The 20,091-nt window shown below is 42.1% G+C and overlaps 1 protein-coding gene across 4 annotated transcripts in view; it reads left to right on the top strand.

The window, feature by feature from the left end:
- Positions 1-20,091, top strand: part of GBA2 (glucosylceramidase beta 2) — a 192,648-nt gene that overhangs the window by 81,662 nt on the left and 90,895 nt on the right. For all 4 annotated transcript variants that reach the window (XM_056553053.1, XM_056553052.1, XM_056553055.1 and 1 more), the window contains 7 exons: positions 4,390-4,608; positions 15,810-16,049; positions 18,014-18,116; positions 18,263-18,416; positions 18,491-18,616; positions 18,725-18,909; positions 19,176-19,280. In XM_056553053.1, the coding sequence (XP_056409028.1) occupies positions 4,390-4,608; positions 15,810-16,049; positions 18,014-18,116; positions 18,263-18,416; positions 18,491-18,616; positions 18,725-18,909; positions 19,176-19,280 (1,132 nt within the window). The remainder of the gene's footprint in view (positions 1-4,389; positions 4,609-15,809; positions 16,050-18,013; positions 18,117-18,262; positions 18,417-18,490; positions 18,617-18,724; positions 18,910-19,175; positions 19,281-20,091) is intronic.

The following is a 20,091-nucleotide window of genomic DNA, read 5'->3' as shown; positions in this document are numbered from 1 at the left end:
TATTACTATAGTATGTGTGTATTATTCTACAGTATGTGTGTATTATACTACAGAATGTGTGTATTATTCTACAGTATGTGTGTATTATACTACAGTATGTGTGTATATATTACTATAGTATGTGTGTATATATTACTACAGTATGTGTATGTATTACTACAGTATGTGTGTATTATACTACAGTATGTGTGTATATATTACTATAGTATGTGTGTATATATTACTATAGTATGTGTGTATTATACTACAGTATGTGTGTATATATTACTATAGTATGTGTGTATATATTACTATAGTATGTGTGTATTATACTACAGTATGTGTGTATATATTACTACAGTATGTGTATTATACTACAGTATGTGTGTATATATTACTACAGTATGTGTGTGTATATATTACTATAGTATGTGTGTATATATTACTACAGTATGTGGGTATATTACTATAGTATGTGTGTATTATACTACAGTATGTGTGTATATATTACTATAGTAAGTGTGTATTATACTACAGTATGTGTATATATTACTATAGTATGTGTGTGTATATTACTACAGTATGTGTGTATATTACTATAGTTTGTGTGTATATATTACTACAGTATGTGTATATATTACTATAGTATGTGGGTATTATACTACAGTATGTGTGTATATATTACTACAGTATGTGTGTATTATACTACAGTATGTGTGTATTATACTACAGTATGTGTGTATATATTACTACAGTATGTGTGTATTATACTACAGTATGTGTGTATATTACTATAGTATGTGTGTATATTACTATAGTATGTGTGTATTATACTACAGTATGTGTGTATATATTACTACAGTATGTGGGTATTATACTACAGTATGTGTGTATATATTACTACAGTATGTGTGTATTATACTACAGTATGTGTGTATTATACTACAGTATGTGTGTATATTACTATAGTATGTGGGTATTATACTACAGTATGTGTGTATATATTACTACAGTATGTGTGTATTATACTACAGTATGTGTGTATATATTACTACAGTATGTGTGTATTATACTACAGTATGTGTGTATTATACTACAGTATGTGTGTATATTACTATAGTATGTGTGTATTATACTACAGTATGTGTGTATATATTACTACAGTATGTGGGTATTATACTACAGTATGTGTGTATATATTACTACAGTATGTGTGTATTATACTACAGTATGTGTGTATTATACTACAGTATGTGTATATTACTATAGTATGTGTGTATTATACTACAGTATGTGTGTATATATTACTATAGTAAGTGTGTATTATACTACAGTATGTGTATATATTACTATAGTATGTGTGTGTATATTACTATAGTATGTGTGTATATTACTACAGTATGTGTGTGTATATTACTATAGTATGTGTGTATATATTACTACAGTATGTGGGTATTATACTACAGTATGTGTGTATATATTACTACAGTATGTGGGTATTATACTACAGTATGTGTGTATATATTACTACAGTATGTGGGTATTATACTACAGTATGTGTGTATATATTACTATAGTATGTGTGTGTATTATACTTCAGTATGTGTGTATTATACTGCAGTATGTGTGTGTATATTACTACAGTATGTGTGTATTATACTACAGTATGTGTGTATATATTACTACAGTATGTGTGTGTATATTACTATAGTATGTGTGTGTATTATACTACAGTATGTGTGTGTTATACTACAGTATGTGTATATATTACTACAGTATGTGTGTATTATACTACAGTATGTGTATATATTACTATAGTATGTGTGTGTATATTACTATAGTATGTGTGTGTATATTACTACAGTATGTGTGTGTATATTACTACAGTATGTGTGTATTATACTACAGTATGTGTGTGTATATTATTATAGTATGTGTGTATATATTACTACAGTATGTGTGTATTATACTACAGTATGTGTATATATTACTATAGTATGTGTGTATTATACTACAGTATGTGTGTATATATTACTATAGTATGTGTGTATTATTCTACAGTATGTGTGTATATATTACTATAGTATGTGTGTATTATACTACAGTATGTGTGTATTCTACTACAGTATGTGTGTGTATATTACTATAGTATGTGTGTATATATTACTACAGTATGTGGGTATTATACTACAGTATGTGTGTATTATACTACAGTATGTGTGTATATATTACTACAGTATGTGTGTATTATACTACAGTATGTGTGTATATATTACTATAGTATGTGTGTGTATATTACTACAGTATGTGTGTATTATACTACAGTATGTGTGTGTATATTACTACAGTATGTGTGTATTATACTACAGTATGTGTGTATTATTCTACAGTATGTGTGTATTATACTACAGTATGTGTGTGTATATTACTACAGTATGTGTGTATTATACTACAGTATGTGTGTGTATATTACTACAGTATGTGTGTATTATACTACAGTATGTGTGTGTATATTACTACAGTATGTGTGTATTATACTACAGTATGTGTGTGTATATTACTACAGTATGTGTGTATTATACTACAGTATGTGTGTATTATACTACAGTATGTGTGTATTGTACTACAGTATGTGTGTATTGTACTACAGTATGTGTGTATTGTACTACAGTATGTGTGTATTATACTACAGTATGTGTGTATTACTATAGTATGTGTGCATATATTACTACAGTATGTGTATATATTACTACAGTATGTGTGTATATATTACTATAGTATGTGTGTATTATACTACAGTATGTGTGTATTACTATAGTATGTGTGTATATATTACTACAGTATGTGTGTATTATACTACAGTATGTGTATATATTACTATAGTATGTGTGTATATATTACTACAGTATGTGTGTATATATTACTATAGTATGTGTGTATTATACTACAGTATGTGTGTATTACTATAGTATGTGTGTATATATTACTACAGTATGTGTGTATTATACTACAGTATGTGTATATATTACTACAGTATGTGTATATATTACTACAGTATGTGTGTATATATTACTACAGTATGTGTGTATTATACTACAGTATGTGTGTATTATTCTACAGTATGTGTGTATTATACTACAGTATGTGTGTATTATACTACAGTATGTGTGTATTATACTACAGTATGTGTGTATTATACTACAGTATGTGTGTATTATACTACAGTATGTGTGTATTATACTACAGTATGTGTGTATTATACTACAGTATGTGTGTATATATTACTATAGTATGTGTGTATTATACTACAGTATGTGTATATATTACTACAGTATGTGTGTATATATTACTATAGTATGTGTGTATTATACTACAGTATGTGTGTATTATTCTACAGTATGTGGGTATTATACTACAGTATGTGTGTATTATACTACAGTATGTGTGTGTATATTACTACAGTATGTGTGTATATATTACTACAGTATGTGTGTATTATACTACAGTATGTGTGTGTATATTACTACAGTATGTGTATATATTACTATAGTATGTGTATATATTACTACAGTATGTGTGTATATATTACTATAGTATGTGTGTATTATACTACAGTATGTGTGTATATATTACTATAGTATGTGTGTGTTATACTACAGTATGTGTGTGTATATGACTATAGTATGTGTGTATTATTCTACAGTATGTGGGTATTATACTACAGTATGTGTGTATTATACTACAGTATGTGTGTATATATTACTATAGTATGTGTGTATTATACTACAGTATGTGTGTATTATTCTACAGTATGTGGGTATTATACTACAGTATGTGTGTATTATACTACAGTATGTGTGTGTATATTACTACAGTATGTGTGTATATATTACTACAGTATGTGTGTATTATACTACAGTATGTGTGTGTATATTACTACAGTATGTGTATATATTACTATAGTATGTGTATATATTACTACAGTATGTGTGTATATATTACTATAGTATGTGTGTATTATACTACAGTATGTGTGTATATATTACTATAGTATGTGTGTGTTATACTACAGTATGTGTGTGTATATGACTATAGTATGTGTGTATTATTCTACAGTATGTGGGTATTATACTACAGTATGTGTGTATTATACTACAGTATGTGTGTATATATTACTATAGTATGTGTGTATTATACTACAGTATGTGTATATATTACTATAGTATGTGTGTATATATTACTATAGTATGTGTGTATTATACTACAGTATGTGTGTATATATTACTATAGTATGTGTGTATATATTACTATAGTATGTGTGTACTATACTGCATTGTGTTTTTTACAATGTGTGTATATTTTTGCAGTCTGTGCTCATATAAAATGGCGCTGATTGTGTTGTTTGTGCAGTTCACCGTCTGTGTCCGGCGCCGCGGTCAGACAGTCTACCAGCAGGTCCTTTCCACCGAGCGTCCTCACACCCTGCAAGGATGGAACTGGGGTTATAGTGGCACTCAGGCTTATTACCATGCCTTGTATCCTAGAGCCTGGACCGTCTATTACCTGCCCGGGCAGAGTATTACTTTAACTTGCCGACAGGTATCTCCCATCATTCCTCATGACTATAAGGTAAGAGACATTATGTCAACTGTGGTTGGGGTAACTCTACCTCTACAGTAGACTATAGGATCATTGACGTCCATATATAGGTACAGTTGTTGTTCATTTGTGCTGTAAGGTTAGGGTTCCACCATATAAAGGTCAGGTACAGGTGTACTGTAAGATTAAGGTTCCACTATATAAGGCCAGGTACAGGTGTGTTGTAAGGTTAGGGTTGTACCATGTAGGGTCAGGTACAGATGTACTGTAAGGTTAAGGTTCCACTATATAAGGTCAGGTACAGTTGTGCTGTAAGGTTAAGGTTCCACTATATATAGGGTCAGGTACAGTTGTGCTGTAAGGTTAAGGTTCCACTATATAGGGTCAGGTACAGGTGTGCTGTAAGGTTAAGGTTCCACTATATAGGGTCAGGTACAGTTGTGCTGTAAGGTTAAGGTTCCACTATATATAGGGTCAGGTACAGTTGTGCTGTAAGGTTAATGTTCCACTATATAGGGTCAGGTACAGTTGTGGTGTAAGGTTAAGGTTCCACTATATAGGGTCAGGTACAGTTGTGCTGTAAGGTTAAGGTTCCACTATATAGGGTCAGGTAAAGTTGTGCTGTAAGGTTAGGGTTCCACTATATAGGGTCAGGTACAGTTGTGCTGTAAGGTTAAGGTTCCACTATATAGGGTCAGGTACAGTTGTGCTGTAAGGTTAAGGTTCCACTATATAGGGTCAGGTACAGTTGTACTGTAAGGTTAAGGTTCCACTATATAGGGTCAGGTACAGTTGTGCTGTAAGGTTAAGGTTCCACTATATATATTGTCAGGTACAGTTGTGGTGTAAGGTTAAGGTTCCACTATATAGGGTCAGGTACAGTTGTGGTGTAAGGTTAAGGTTCCACTATATAGGGTCAGGTACAGTTGTGCTGTAAGGTTAAGGTTCCACTATATAAGGTCAGGTACAGATGTACTGTAAGGTTAAGGTTCCACTATATAAGGTCAGGTACAGTTGTGCTGTAAGGTTAAGGTTCCACTATATAGGGTCAGGTACAGATGTACTGTAAGGTTAAGGTTCCACTATATAAGGTCAGGTACAGTTGTGCTGTAAGGTTAAGGTTCCACTATATAGGGTCAGGTACAGTTGTACTGTAAGGTTAAGGTTCCACTATATAAGGCCAGGTACAGGTGTGTTGTAAGGTTAGGGTTGTACCATGTAGGGTCAGGTACAGATGTACTGTAAGGTTAAGGTTCCACTATATAAGGTCAGGTACAGTTGTGCTGTAAGGTTAAGGTTCCACTATATAGGATCAGGTACAGTTGTGCTGTAAGGTTAAGGTTCCACTATATATAGGGTCAGGTACAGTTGTGCTGTAAGGTTAAGGTTCCACTATATAGGGTCAGGTACAGTTGTGCTGTAAGGTTAAGGTTCCACTATATAGGGTCAGGTACAGGTGTGCTGTAAGGTTAGGGTTCCACTATATAGGGTCAGGTACAGTTGTGGTGTAAGGTTAAGGTTCCACTATATAGGGTCAGGTACAGTTGTGCTGTAAGGTTAAGGTTCCACTATATAGGGTCAGGTACAGTTGTGCTGTAAGGTTAAGGTTCCACTATATAGGGTCAGGTACAGGTGTGCTGTAAGGTTAAGGTTCCACTATATAGGGTCAGGTACAGTTGTGGTGTAAGGTTAAGGTTCCACTATATAGGGTCAGGTACAGGTGTGCTGTAAGGTTAAGGTTCCACTATATAGGGTCAGGTACAGGTGTGGTGTAAGGTTAAGGTTCCACCATATAGGGTCAGGTACAGTTGTGGTGTGTAAGGTTAAGGTTCCACTATATAGGGTCAGGTACAGTTGTGCTGTAAGGTTAAGGTTCCACTATATAGGGTCAGGTACAGGTGTGCTGTAAGGTTAAGGTTCCACTATATAGGGTCAGGTACAGTTGTGCTGTAAGGTTAAGGTTCCACTATATAGGGTCAGGTACAGTTGTGCTGTAAGGTTAAGGTTCCACTATATAGGGTCAGGTACAGGTGTGGTGTAAGGTTAAGGTTCCACCATATAGGGTCAGGTACAGTTGTGGTGTGTAAGGTTAAGGTTCCACTATATAGGGTCAGGTACAGTTGTGCTGTAAGGTTAAGGTTCCACTATATAGGGTCAGGTACAGTTGTGGTGTAAGGTTAAGGTTCCACTATATAGGGTCAGGTACAGTTGTGCTGTAAGGTTAAGGTTCCACTATATAGGGTCAGGTACAGTTGTGCTGTAAGGTTAAGGTTCCACTATATAGGGTCAGGTAAAGTTGTGCTGTAAGGTTAGGGTTCCACTATATAGGGTCAGGTACAGGTGTGCTGTAAGGTTACGGTTCCACTATATAGGGTCAGGTACAGTTGTGCTGTAAGGTTAAGGTTCCACTATATATAGGGTCAGGTACAGTTGTGGTGTAAGGTTAAGGTTCCACTATATAGGGTCAGGTACAGTTGTGCTGTAAGGTTAAGGTTCCACTATATAGGGTCAGGTACAGTTGTGGTGTAAGGTTAAGGTTCCACTATATAGGGTCAGGTACAGTTGTGCTGTAAGGTTAAGGTTCCACTATATAGGGTCAGGTACAGTTGTACTGTAAGGTTAAGGTTCCACTATATAAGGCCAGGTACAGGTGTGTTGTAAGGTTAGGGTTGTACCATGTAGGGTCAGGTACAGATGTACTGTAAGGTTAAGGTTCCACTATATAAGGTCAGGTACAGTTGTGCTGTAAGGTTAAGGTTCCACTATATAGGATCAGGTACAGTTGTGCTGTAAGGTTAAGGTTCCACTATATATAGGGTCAGGTACAGTTGTGCTGTAAGGTTAAGGTTCCACTATATAGGGTCAGGTACAGTTGTGCTGTAAGGTTAAGGTTCCACTATATAGGGTCAGGTACAGTTGTGCTGTAAGGTTAAGGTTCCACTATATAGGGTCAGGTACAGGTGTGCTGTAAGGTTAAGGTTCCACTATATAGGGTCAGGTACAGTTGTGCTGTAAGGTTAATGTTCCACTATATAGGGTCAGGTACAGTTGTGGTGTAAGGTTAAGGTTCCACTATTTAGGGTCAGGTACAGTTGTGCTGTAAGGTTAAGGTTCCACTATATAGGGTCAGGTACAGTTGTGCTGTAAGGTTAAGGTTCCACTATATAGGGTCAGGTAAAGTTGTGCTGTAAGGTTAGGGTTCCACTATATAGGGTCAGGTACAGGTGTGCTGTAAGGTTACGGTTCCACTATATAGGGTCAGGTACAGGTGTGCTGTAAGGTTAAGGTTCCACTATATAGGGTCAGGTACAGTTGTGCTGTAAGGTTAAGGTTCCACTATATATAGGGTCAGGTACAGTTGTGCTGTAAGGTTAAGGTTCCACTATATAGGGTCAGGTACAGTTGTGCTGTAAGGTTAAGGTTCCACTATATAGGGTCAGGTACAGTTGTGCTGTAAGGTTAAGGTTCCACTATATAGGGTCAGGTAAAGTTGTGCTGTAAGGTTAGGGTTCCACTATATAGGGTCAGGTACAGGTGTGCTGTAAGGTTACGGTTCCACTATATAGGGTCAGGTACAGTTGTGCTGTAAGGTTAAGGTTCCACTATATATAGGGTCAGGTACAGTTGTGGTGTAAGGTTAAGGTTCCACTATATAGGGTCAGGTACAGTTGTGCTGTAAGGTTAAGGTTCCACTATATAGGGTCAGGTACAGTTGTGCTGTAAGGTTAAGGTTCCACTATATAGGGTCAGGTACAGTTGTGCTGTAAGGTTAAGATTCCACTATATAGGGTCAGGTACAGTTGTGCTGTAAGGTTAAGGTTCCACTATATAGGGTCAGGTACAGTTGTGCTGTAAGGTTAATGTTCCACTATATAGGGTCAGGTACAGTTGTGCTGTAAGGTTAAGGTTCCACTATATAGGGTCAGGTACAGTTGTGCTGTAAGGTTAAGGTTCCACTATATATAGGGTCAGGTACAGTTGTGGTGTAAGGTTAAGGTTCCACTATATAGGGTCAGGTACAGTTGTGCTGTAAGGTTAAGGTTCCACTATATAGGGTCAGGTACAGTTGTGCTGTAAGGTTAAGGTTCCACTATATAGGGTCAGGTACAGTTGTGGTGTAAGGTTAAGGTTCCACTATATAGGGTCAGGTACAGTTGTGCTGTAAGGTTAAGGTTCCACTATATAGGGTCAGGTATAGTTGTGGTGTAAGGTTAAGGTTCCACTATATAGGGTCAGGTACAGTTGTGCTGTAAGGTTAAGGTTCCACTATATAGGGTCAGGTACAGTTGTGCTGTAAGGTTAAGGTTCCACTATATAGGGTCAGGTACAGTTGTGCTGTAAGGTTAAGGTTCCACTATATAGGGTCAGGTACAGTTGTGCTGTAAGGTTAAGGTTCCACTATATAGGGTCAGGTACAGGTGTACTGTAAGGTTAAGGTTCCACTATATAGGGTCAGGTACAGTTGTGCTGTAAGGTTAAGGTTCCACTATATAGGGTCAGGTACAGTTGTACTGTAAGGTTAAGGTTCCACTATATAGGGTCAGGTACAGTTGTGCTGTATAGTTAGGGCTCCTTTTTTTTAAGAATTTCGTTTTGCAGTTTAGTTAACAAGCATCACCAACAAGGTGAAACATAAAACAACTGCCTCTGTAGGTCCACAGACCAACTCCATCACAATAATAAAGGTATTCAAATAATGCAAGGTATTCAAAAACATTCACCAGCAGGAAGGAAGGGCGCATCGGGGTCCCAACCGGGGAAGCCCAACACTAATAGACAAACACACTGTTAGGGACCGACCGTGGGGACAGGGAGAGTGAGCCCTAAACTGACCCTAAAACCGTTCTCCCTGCATACTTGCCCATCCACTCTAAACTGTGGATCGAGAACTGGGCGCCGGTCCCTTCCAGAATTAAAGTGCAGGGGCCTAATAAAAAAAACATACTAATAGATAGCTGGTCACAAACCAGAAACATAACAGGAACGTAGAACTCTATGACAGATTAAGTTCAGAGGACACAGATCAGTGAGCAGCACAGAGGACACGATCAGCGGACATGAACAGAGGACACTATAGATCATCGGACATGAACAGAGGACTCAGTGGTCGTGAACAGAGGACACTATGGAGTTCTGTACATGACTACTGATCTATAGTATCCTCTGTTCACGACCACAAATCTAAAGATCTGAAATAAAGAACTAATAAACATAGAGTTCAAAACACCAGACAGGAAAACGGATAAGTCAACATACTATAGAAACAGACAGGAATATAGCATAATCCCCCAGAACATCCAGAAGACACACAGTCCCCATGGACCAGAAACAGGGATCTATCACTAATCAGGAATATACTCATTCCTTATGCAAAACCTCCAGTAGACATGAAGTCCCCATGGACAGGTAAAAGGAATGCCAGTTACACAGGATAGATATATACATATACATATATATATATATATATATATATATATATATATATATATATATATATATATATATATATATAGCAATGTTCACAGGAATCGCAATCCCTCAGAAAACCTCCAGTAGACAAGATTGTCCCCATGGAGCAGAAACAGGGATGCCTAACAAAGGACACTGTTCATACTGAACACACAAACTGGGCACTCCACTCCACTTATAGCCATTAATAAAAATTCCAAATAGACTAATGGTCAGCAGCACACTCCGCAGTGTGCTCAGAAGCTAACCCAGTAGGAAAACAGAAATATAAAACACAGAACTTCACATAAACGGATACAAGAGAAAACAGTGTGAACAGACACATAGCAGAAAGGATAAATAAATCCTAAAACCGACTAAACAAACACAGCTTAAAATCCACTAAGAGCATGCCACATACCATGGCTAAAACCAGAAAATACAAAGTGCATGCTAAAGCAGATATAGCAGATTAAAAACTCAAATAAGAAGTGTTTCACCCAAAGCCTCCATTAGCCAGCAAGTTTGCAGCTAGACATCAGGATGTAATGATCTCAATAACCAGCACTGAAGCTAGACTGGGCTGACATTAAATAGACACACCCAAAAGGCTATTGGCTAACTGAGGCTGAGTCTGAAAAGCCAGAGACCTTTAACCATTCCCTGACCAGGAAACATAAAACTGTTCACACACAGCAAATCCAATAGCTGTGTGTGAACACAGGCCAATACGGACATGACACACACTCACACATCCCGGTAACCCCAGCCCCCGACCCTTTCCCGTAAAGAACAGCACACGCTATAGAAAACCTACTGGGACAATCTAGTTGGAAGGTCAGCCGACACATCAAGTAAAAGCCATGGGGTCCACACCTTGTCACATTTCTTAGGGCACTCACATACAATGCCTGGTACAATGGGACATATTTGTTAACCATATTTAGCCATCAAGACAGAGGGGGGAGGGAAGTATCCTTCCAGGTCATTACTACCATTTTACAAAACAGCAGGAAGCGGATCAGTAAGAGTCTATGAGAACTAGAGACCACCTCATTTATAACTCCCAGCAGACATACCACATGGGTAAGTAGAAAAGGGAATTCCAAATTATCTGCCAAAAACATCATCGCCTCCCTCCAGGAGAAGGCTATGACAGGGCACTCCCAGATAGCACGCAAAAAGGTACTGACTTCTGAAGAACAACGAAAACATAGGTCAGTCGGGGAAACACCAATACGCTTCAGCTTAGCAGAGGTATAATACAATCTCAAGACATATCTAGACTGAATCAACATATCTCTACTACTAACTACGGTGGAATAGTACGAGGCTTCCCTTCCACTAGACAAATCCAGGATATCAGCCACCCATTTATGAAAGGCTTCTGAGAATGGGCTAGGTCCCAGCGACTGGAGGAGAGCATAGGACTGAGTAAGGGTTATAGAAAGATCCGTGGTGCCCAGTAGAAGCTCCTCCCATAGATAGGGCCACATCACCGAGTCAAAGGCCTTATAAATGTCCAGACTAACCACAACTCCAGTAGGAAAGCCCTCCCCCACCACTGCGATGTTAAGCTGCAGGTGCTTCACTTTATCATCAGTAACTCTACCCGGCATAAACCCAGTTTTGTCAGGATGAATGATAGTTAATGACCCCAGATAGGCTAGTAGCCAACACTGTAGCCAAGATCTTTATATCAACAAAAGGGAAATAGGTCTATAAGAATCAGGCAGCAACGGGTCCTTTCCAGGCTTGGGAAGCACAACAATCAACACCTCCCTCATAGAGTCTGGAAGGGAATCTACGACAGCTATCGAGTGAAACAGTTTAATATTATACCAGTCGCCCATCATCCCATCTAAACCCAGATTCTTTCCATGAGGAAGATCCTGAATAGCCTGCTCCACCTCCTCAACCGTAAAAAGGAGCATCCAATGCCTCCGTCTGAGCCCGACTAAGCATAGGAAGGAACAGCTCTTGTAGAAAAAACACAATTTCCCCCTGACAGGGCCTAGAAGGAACAGAATACAGGGAGGAGTAAAAATCCTTGAAGACAGAGTTAATCAACTGAGGGTCAGACACCACAGAACCATCCCCGCCCCTAATACAAGGGATAGAGGCAGCAGGACGACTATCCCTCACCAAGTAGGCCAACAGCTTCCCATTCTTATCCCCAAACGCAAAAAGGTCCACATCCCTATCCGCCAACCACAATTGAACCCTATCCTCTTGGACAACCAAAAGAGACCTCTGAGCCTTGGCCCACGCCCTCTCATGATCAGGAGAAGGATCTCTAATATAAGCCGCCTCTAAAGCACTGACTTGCTGCAACAACCCGTTCTCCATGGCCAACCTGATTTTCCTCTGACCCGTTACACCTGCTATAAAAGCACCCCTGATCGTGGCCTTGTATGCATCCCATTGAACTAATGGATCAGGATAAGTAGCATTATGCTCCCTGTACTCAGTATGGGCAACCCCTAACACTTCCACTACAGCTTGCAGCCAGCCAGGGTGCATGCGCCAAATACGGGAAGGGGGACTAGGGCCTAGATTGAGAACTACCAATATAGTAGAGTGGTCTGAGATCCCCCTAGTGGTGTAGCAAACTTCTCTTACCGCTTGGAGGAAATTCAGACACCAGAGCAAGATCTATGCGAAAGAAGGACCTATGGGCTCAGAGTAGAAAGAAAAGGCAGATGCATATGGGTACTTCCACCTCAAGCCCAACGCCTTGCGCCAGGTATTAAAAGAGGAGGAGCCAGGGTCAGCAGCAGTGGTGCGGTCGAGTAGAGGATCAGGAACTACATTGAAATTTCCTACACATAGGACAGGTTCGGAGGGAAAAGACAATAGTTTGTTAGTAATCGACTACAACACAGAGACCTGAAAAGGAGAAGGCACATAAACGGAGACAAGAACAAATGAGAAAGAGCAGTGTAGTATCACAAACCTCCCAAAGTGGACATAGGCTACTTGGGAAACAACCAGTGGTAAGGACTTAGTAATTAAAACAGAGACACCTCTGGTATAACTAGAAAAGCCCTTCGCTATCCATGCCCTCTTCAGGACAAGTACCTTCTGGCCCGTAATATGAGTCTCCTGCAAGCATATAATGTGAGGAGATTGGTGTTTCACAAAATCTAGACATAAAGCCCTCCTGAACTTGGAGTTATGCCCCCGCACATCCCAGCTAACAACCTTTAGAGTCCCCATCACGACATACAACCATATGCAACAACAGGAAGAAGCAAAGTTGGACCGGGGAAAGGAAGAAAAGAGCACCGGGACCACACACACCACACACATTCAACATAAAGACAGACAGGGCACAATACAAATGCAACAAAGCATAAACAGAACAATCCCATGTCTTCCCTGTCTAACACTAAGCGGAACATAGTAAAACATCTACGCCCTAAGACTGTGCAGACCTATACCCCAAATACTACCAGGCGTCAAAGGAACGCCAAGTAACCTGAAAAAACTACTCTTACTAGAACCTTCCCGCTACCCCACTCCAAACTAAAATGGCCGGTAACTAAGAAAACTGCCCAGGGATGCCCTAGGGAAAACTGGAACCTATGGAGACCCTAAGGAATGCTAACTTCCTCACCACTACCTAAAGAACAGTAGGGGAGAACGACCAAGAGCAGGACAGTCCATGACAGTTCAGTCCGGAGGTCTGACAGGAGGGCCGCATCCACCCAATGAAGAGCCTCAATCGGGGAGGTGAAGAACTTATTGGATGTTCCATCCACCAATCTCAGGCGAGCAGGATAAAGCATTGAGTAGCGGAGTCCTTGGCACACATCTTTGACTGGACCTTAGTTAACTTCACCCACTGCTTATGCAACTCCACGATAGAAGGATACTCTTCTCCCCTTACAAATGACCTCTCCCATAATTTCGCACTGCACATAGAATAGCATCTCTGTCCTTGAAGTGTACCCACCAGGCGGAGGTTGTTGCGCCACAGGCGGTTCTCCATATCATGCATGCGGCTCAGAACTGCCGTCATCGGGCGCTGTAGTAAATCAACTCTGTCTGGCAAAGAATGGAGAGTATCCTCCACTGCAGAGACCCTATGCTCCAACTCCTCAGTGCGCTCACCTATCTTCTGGTCATGTCGCAGAATAACAAATTCCTGCCGCAGTTCATCTATTTTAGTCAACATTATTGATTGACAGGATGTAAAGGCAGCCAAGAGCTCTATGAACCAATGGTCCAGAGCAGCAGCATCATAGACAGGTCTTTCAGGGGACAATCACTGCGGAGGAGTCAGAGAACCCTTAAATAATGACAGAGGTGGATCAGGAGAGTCACCCCTAGGCCGGTCCGGTGGTCTAGAGAATTGGCTCAGCGCTTTTGCCGCCTGCACAGATACTTTAATAGCAATCTGGGTCTGAGCACCAGGATCCCGTTGAGAAGGGCCACAGGAACGGGGAGAACCATCATCAGAGGAAGCATCCTCATCAGAGGTCGGCCGAGAGGCCTCAGCATTCAATTTAGATTTGTTATTTCTGTGACTACCATGGGGGCCACCTATGGCTAGCAGGGCACACTGAGAGCAGGTAGAAAGACGCTAGTGTTATAGTCCCAGGAACACCGGTCTCTCCTAAAGGTATATATAGCAGTCCTCAGCAAATGGGCAAGGTTTCACAAGTCCCAGCAATCACAGAGGTCTCCCTCAAGGCACTCACAGATGGCAAGGCAGCTGACAGTCCAGACAATGCTCTCCAAGCATGCAAAGGAGAACTCCAGTGAAGCACTGCTGGGTGTAGGCAGGGCAGCAGCAGGCAACCTGAGAATGATGGCAAGAGAGAGGGTCCACAGGCAGACACTATTTGAAGCAGAAGGGGACCGCAGCCACTGCGTCCTTGGCAATAGGAGCCACCAGCAGAAGTTTTCAGCATGGACAGCATGTTACCTCCTCAGCAGCCGCAGCTGGGGTAACCATGGCAACCCCCAGAGGCTCCGCCCACGAAGAACTAAGATGGCACCCGTCCCAGGGAATAGCCAAAAACCCAGGATCCAGCAAGGCCAGCACCACTCCGCTCACCACAGCAGCCTGGGACAAGCACAACCTCACCAACAGACCAGCCGCCACTCCGGATCCCCTCAGCACTGCTCAGGATGGGGATCAGGACTCCACAGGCCGCAGAAGCCGGACTCTCCTCAGCCCCAGCCCGAGGAAGACTGGCCGTGCAGAGCAATTATACCAGGGTTAAAGAGGCAGGGGTAGCGGGAACTCTTACAGGATGCGTCCGCTCACTCAGTCATTCAGGTAGGCCCTGCCTAGGGTTCCTTCTTCTAGGGTCAGGTACAGCTGTGCTGTAAGGTTAGCATTCCACCAATTGGGGTCAGGTACAGTTGTGCTGTGAGGTTAGGGTTTTTTCTTGTAGGGTCAAGTACAAATATGGTGTATGGTTAGGGTTCCACTATATAGGGTCAGTGACAGCTTTGCTGTAAGGTTAGGGTTCCACCATGTAGGGTCAGGTAAAAATATGGTGTAAGGTTTGGGTTCCACTATATAGGGTCAGTTACAGTCATGCTGTAAGGTTAGGGTTCCTTCTTGTAGGGTCAGGTACAGATATGGTGTAAGGTTGGGGTTCCACTATATAGGGTCAGTTACAGTCGTGCTGTAAGGTTAGGGTTCCTTCTTGTAGGGTCAGGTACAGATATGGTGTAAGGTTAGAGTTGCACTATATAGGGTCAGTTACAGGTGTGCTGTAAGTTTAGGGTTCCCCTTTTGCTAAGGACACCCTCTCCTCACACAGGACTCCTCTTTGCCGCTCGCTGTCTTTGTCTGGGATGTGGAGAATTCATCTTCTGAGGATGTAGAGGTCTCCATCATGTTCACAATGAGGAACGGCAGCGGAAGTAAAAGTGATCAGGCGGGTGGCCACTGGAACGAACCATTCAGTCTGCACCAGGAGGGAGATCCTGTTTGCGGTGTCCTCTTACATCACTGTACCAGCTCCAATCCCTTCACCCTGGGGATAGCGGTACGAGAGAGGGTAAGAAGGGCGATTACTTTATCCTGGGGATGGCGGAACGAGAGAGGGTAAGAAGGGCGATGACTTTTATCCTGGGGATGGCGGTACGAGAGAGGGTAAGAAGGGCGTTGACAGTATCCTGGGGATGGCGGTATGAAAGAGGGTAAGAAGGGCAAAGACTTTATCCTGGGGATGGCGGTACGAGAGATGGTAAGAAGGGAGATGACTTTATCCTGTGGTTGGCTGTATGAAAGAGGGTAAGAAGGGCAAAGACTTTATCCTGGGGATGGCGGTACGAGAGATGGTAAGAAGGGAGATGACTTTATCCTGTGGTTGGCTGTATGAAAGAGGGTAAGAAGGACGAAGACTTTATCCTGGGCATGGCGTTATGAAAGCGGGTAAGAAGGGCGATGACTTTATCCCGGGGTTGGCGGTACGAGAGAGGGTAAGAAGGGCGATGACTTTATCCCGGGGTTGGCGGTACGAGACAGGGTAAGAAGGGCGATGACTTTATCCCGGGGTTGGCGGTACGAGAAAGGGTAAGAAGGGCTTTGACTTTATCCTGGGGATGGCGGTATGAGAGCGGGTAAGAAGAGCGATGACTTTATCCCGGGGTTGGCGGTATGAAAGAGGGTAAGAAGGGTGATGAATTTATCCTGGGGATAGCGGTACGAGAGAGGGTAAGAAGGCCGATGACTTTATCCTGGGGATGGCGGAACGAAAGAGGGTAAGAAGGCTGATGACATTATCCCGGGGTTGGCGGTACGAAAGAGGGTAAGAAGGACAATTACTTTATCCTGGGGATGGCGGTACGAGAGAGGGTAAGAAGGGCAATGACTTTATCCTGGGGATGGCGGTATGAGAGCGGGTAAGAAGGGCAATGACTTTATCCCAGGGTTGGCGGTATGAAATAGGGTAAGAAGGTTGATGACTTTATCCTGGGGATGGCGGTATGAGAGCGGGTAAGAAGGGCGATGACTTTATCCCAGGGTTGGCGGTATGAAAGAGGGTAAGAAGGGCGATGACTTTATCCCAGGGTTGGCGGTATGAAAGAGGGTAAGAAGGGTGATGACTTTATCCTGGGGATGGCGGTATGAGAGCGGGTAAGAAGGGCGATGACTTTATCCCAGGGTTGGCGGTATGAAAGAGGGTAAGAAGGGCGATGACTTTATCCTGGGGATGGCGGTACAAGAGAGGGTAAGAAGGGCGTTGACTTTATCCTGGGGATGGCGGTATGAAAGAGGGTAAGAAGGGCGATGACATCCTGGGAATAGCGGTACGAGAGAGGGTAAGAAGGGTGTTGACTTTATCCTGAGGATGGCGGTATGAAAGAGGGTATGTCAGTTTGCTGGGTCCCTGTGATCCTTGAGGTTGCAGTCAGCTGGGTCACTTTGATCCTTGAGGTTGCAGTCAGCTGGATCACTTTTTTCATTGAGGTTGTAGTCAGATGGGTCACTTTGGTTATTGAGGTTACGGTCAGCTGGGTCACTGTGATCTTTGAGGTTGCAGTCCGATGGGTCACTTTGGTCATTGAGGTTGCAGTCCGATGGGTCACTTTGGTTATTGAGGTTGTAGCCAGATGGGTAACTGTGATCATTGAGGTCGCAGTCAGCTGGGTCACTTTGGTCATTGAGGTTGCAGTCCGATTGGTCACTTTGGTCATTGAGGTTGCAGTCCGATGGGTCACTTTGGTCATTGAGGTTGCAGTCCGATGGGTCACTTTGGTCATTGAGGTTGCAGTCCGATTGGTCACTTTGGTCATTGAGGTTGCAGTTCGATTGGTCACTTTGGTCATTGAGGTTGCAGTCAGCTGGGTCACTTTGGTTATTGAGGTTACGGTCAGCTGGGTCACTGTGATCATTGAGGTTGCAGTCCGATGGGTCACTTTGGTCGTTGAGGTTGCAGTCCGATGGGTCACTTTGGTCGTTGAGGTTGCAGTCAGCTGGCCTCCTGTAATCATGGCTTTCTTTATGTACTTCCTCCAGCAAGGATCCCACGTGTCTCACTGGACAGAATTTGACCCGATGGGGATGGGGCAGGACATATGGAAGGACCTTCTGGAGAACGGCCGCCTCCGCTCCCCCGCAGGTAACCGCTCGCTGACGTCACTCACATATCGTCATATCACCGATAAGAGAAGGGTCTTCTCCGGAAATAGGAAGGCAACGTTTCCTGTCTCCACCCCCATGAACAGTGCCTTCTGCAGGACACTCACTGTAACAATCCCCCCACAGGTGCCAGTTCTCCCACCGTAAAAGGACAGAAGACGGCGGCGGCAGTGGCGGCGGGCTGTGCGGTGGGCCCCGGAGGACGAGGCACCCTGGAGTTCTCTCTGTGCTGGGATATGCCTCGGATCCACTTTGGTTCTGGAGAGAAGGAATATTACAGGTAGGTCATTGTCCTAGTCCTCAGAGACACTTAGGTATTACAGTGCCCTCCTGACGTCTCTCTCCACCCCACAGGCGCTACACGCGGTTCTTTAGCCGTGACGGGGGGGCCGCTCCAGCTCTCTGTCAGTACAGTTTATCCCACTATGAAGAATGGGAACGGAAGATCAGTGCATGGCAAGACCCCATCCTACAAGACAGGTAGGTACCAACCGGGGTGGAGAGGAACCCTTCTGTAATATAAAGGGGTCCTCTCATATCCACATGGTATGGAGTCACCAGATAGTAACTGTGTGCCCCCTCCTGCAGCCTCCTCCCGTCCTGGTATAAGTCAGCGCTGTTTAATGAGCTGTACTTCATGGCGGACGGCGGCACGATCTGGGTGGAGGTTCTCGCGGATGAAGCAGATGATGAACTCATGAAGATTGGGCAGGAACACATGACTGGCATGAAAAGTCTACTCCAAGAATATGGACGCTTCGCTTACCTGGAAGGTGGGACCACAAATCTATATACACACTGTACCCCTATATACCCCTATATACATCTGTATAGACTGCACCCCATACACATCTGTATGTACCGCTATATATTCTGTACCCCTATATACATCTATATGTACATCTATATACACTGCATCCCATGCACATCTGTATGTACCTCTATATACACTACCCCTATATACATCTATATGTACATCTATATACACTGTACCCCTATATACCCTCCTTTATTGATATCCCAGTGATTGTTTCCTCAGGACAGGAGTACCGCATGTATAACACGTATGACGTCCATTTTTACGCCTCTTTTGCTCTCATTATGCTGTGGCCTCATTTGGAAATCAGTCTTCAGTATGATATGGGTGAGTGTATATAATATACAACATATGTATATTCTATGTACAGTGAGTGTATATATGTATATTCTGTGTACAGTGAGTGTGTATATAATATATATGTATATTCTGTGTACAGTGAGTGTATATAATATATATGTATATTCTGTGTACAGTGAGTGTATATATAATATATATGTATTCTGTGTACAGTGAGTGTATATATAATATATATGTATTCTGTGTACAGTGAGTGTATATATAATATATATGTATTCTGTGTACAGTGAGTGTGTATATAATATACAACATATGTTTATTCTATGTACAGTGAGTGTATATATGTATATTCTGTGTACAGTGAGTGTGTATATAATATATATGTATTCTGTGTACAGTGAGTGTATATATGTATATTCTGTGTACAGTGAGTGTATATATAATATATATGTATTCTGTGTACAGTGAGTGTATATATAATATATATGTATTCTGTGTACAGTGAGTGTGTATATATAATATAATATACAGTGACCCCCCGACCTACGATGGCCCCGACATATGATGAAATCGACATACAATGCTTTTTTATGTCGGGGCCATCGCATTAAGTGCTATCCGGCACAACAAATGCTTAAGCTGCTGCCGGATAGCAGCTTAATGTTCCCCGTGTTGTGCGGTAAGTATTACTTACCCCTCTACGATACTTCGGGTCCAGCGCTGGTCTTCCGGTGTCTTCTCGGTCCTCTCCGATGACGTCAATACGCTGCTGCGCACGCCATCCAATAGGAATGGCGTAGGCAGCGGCGTAATGACGTCGCTACGCAGGCCCAGTAAG

Source organism: Hyla sarda, unplaced genomic scaffold (assembly GCF_029499605.1).
Source record: "Hyla sarda isolate aHylSar1 unplaced genomic scaffold, aHylSar1.hap1 scaffold_230, whole genome shotgun sequence".
Taxonomy (NCBI): domain Eukaryota; kingdom Metazoa; phylum Chordata; class Amphibia; order Anura; family Hylidae; genus Hyla; species Hyla sarda.
Note: the sequence above shows the minus strand (reverse complement) of the source record. Positions and strands in the feature narration are given on the sequence as shown.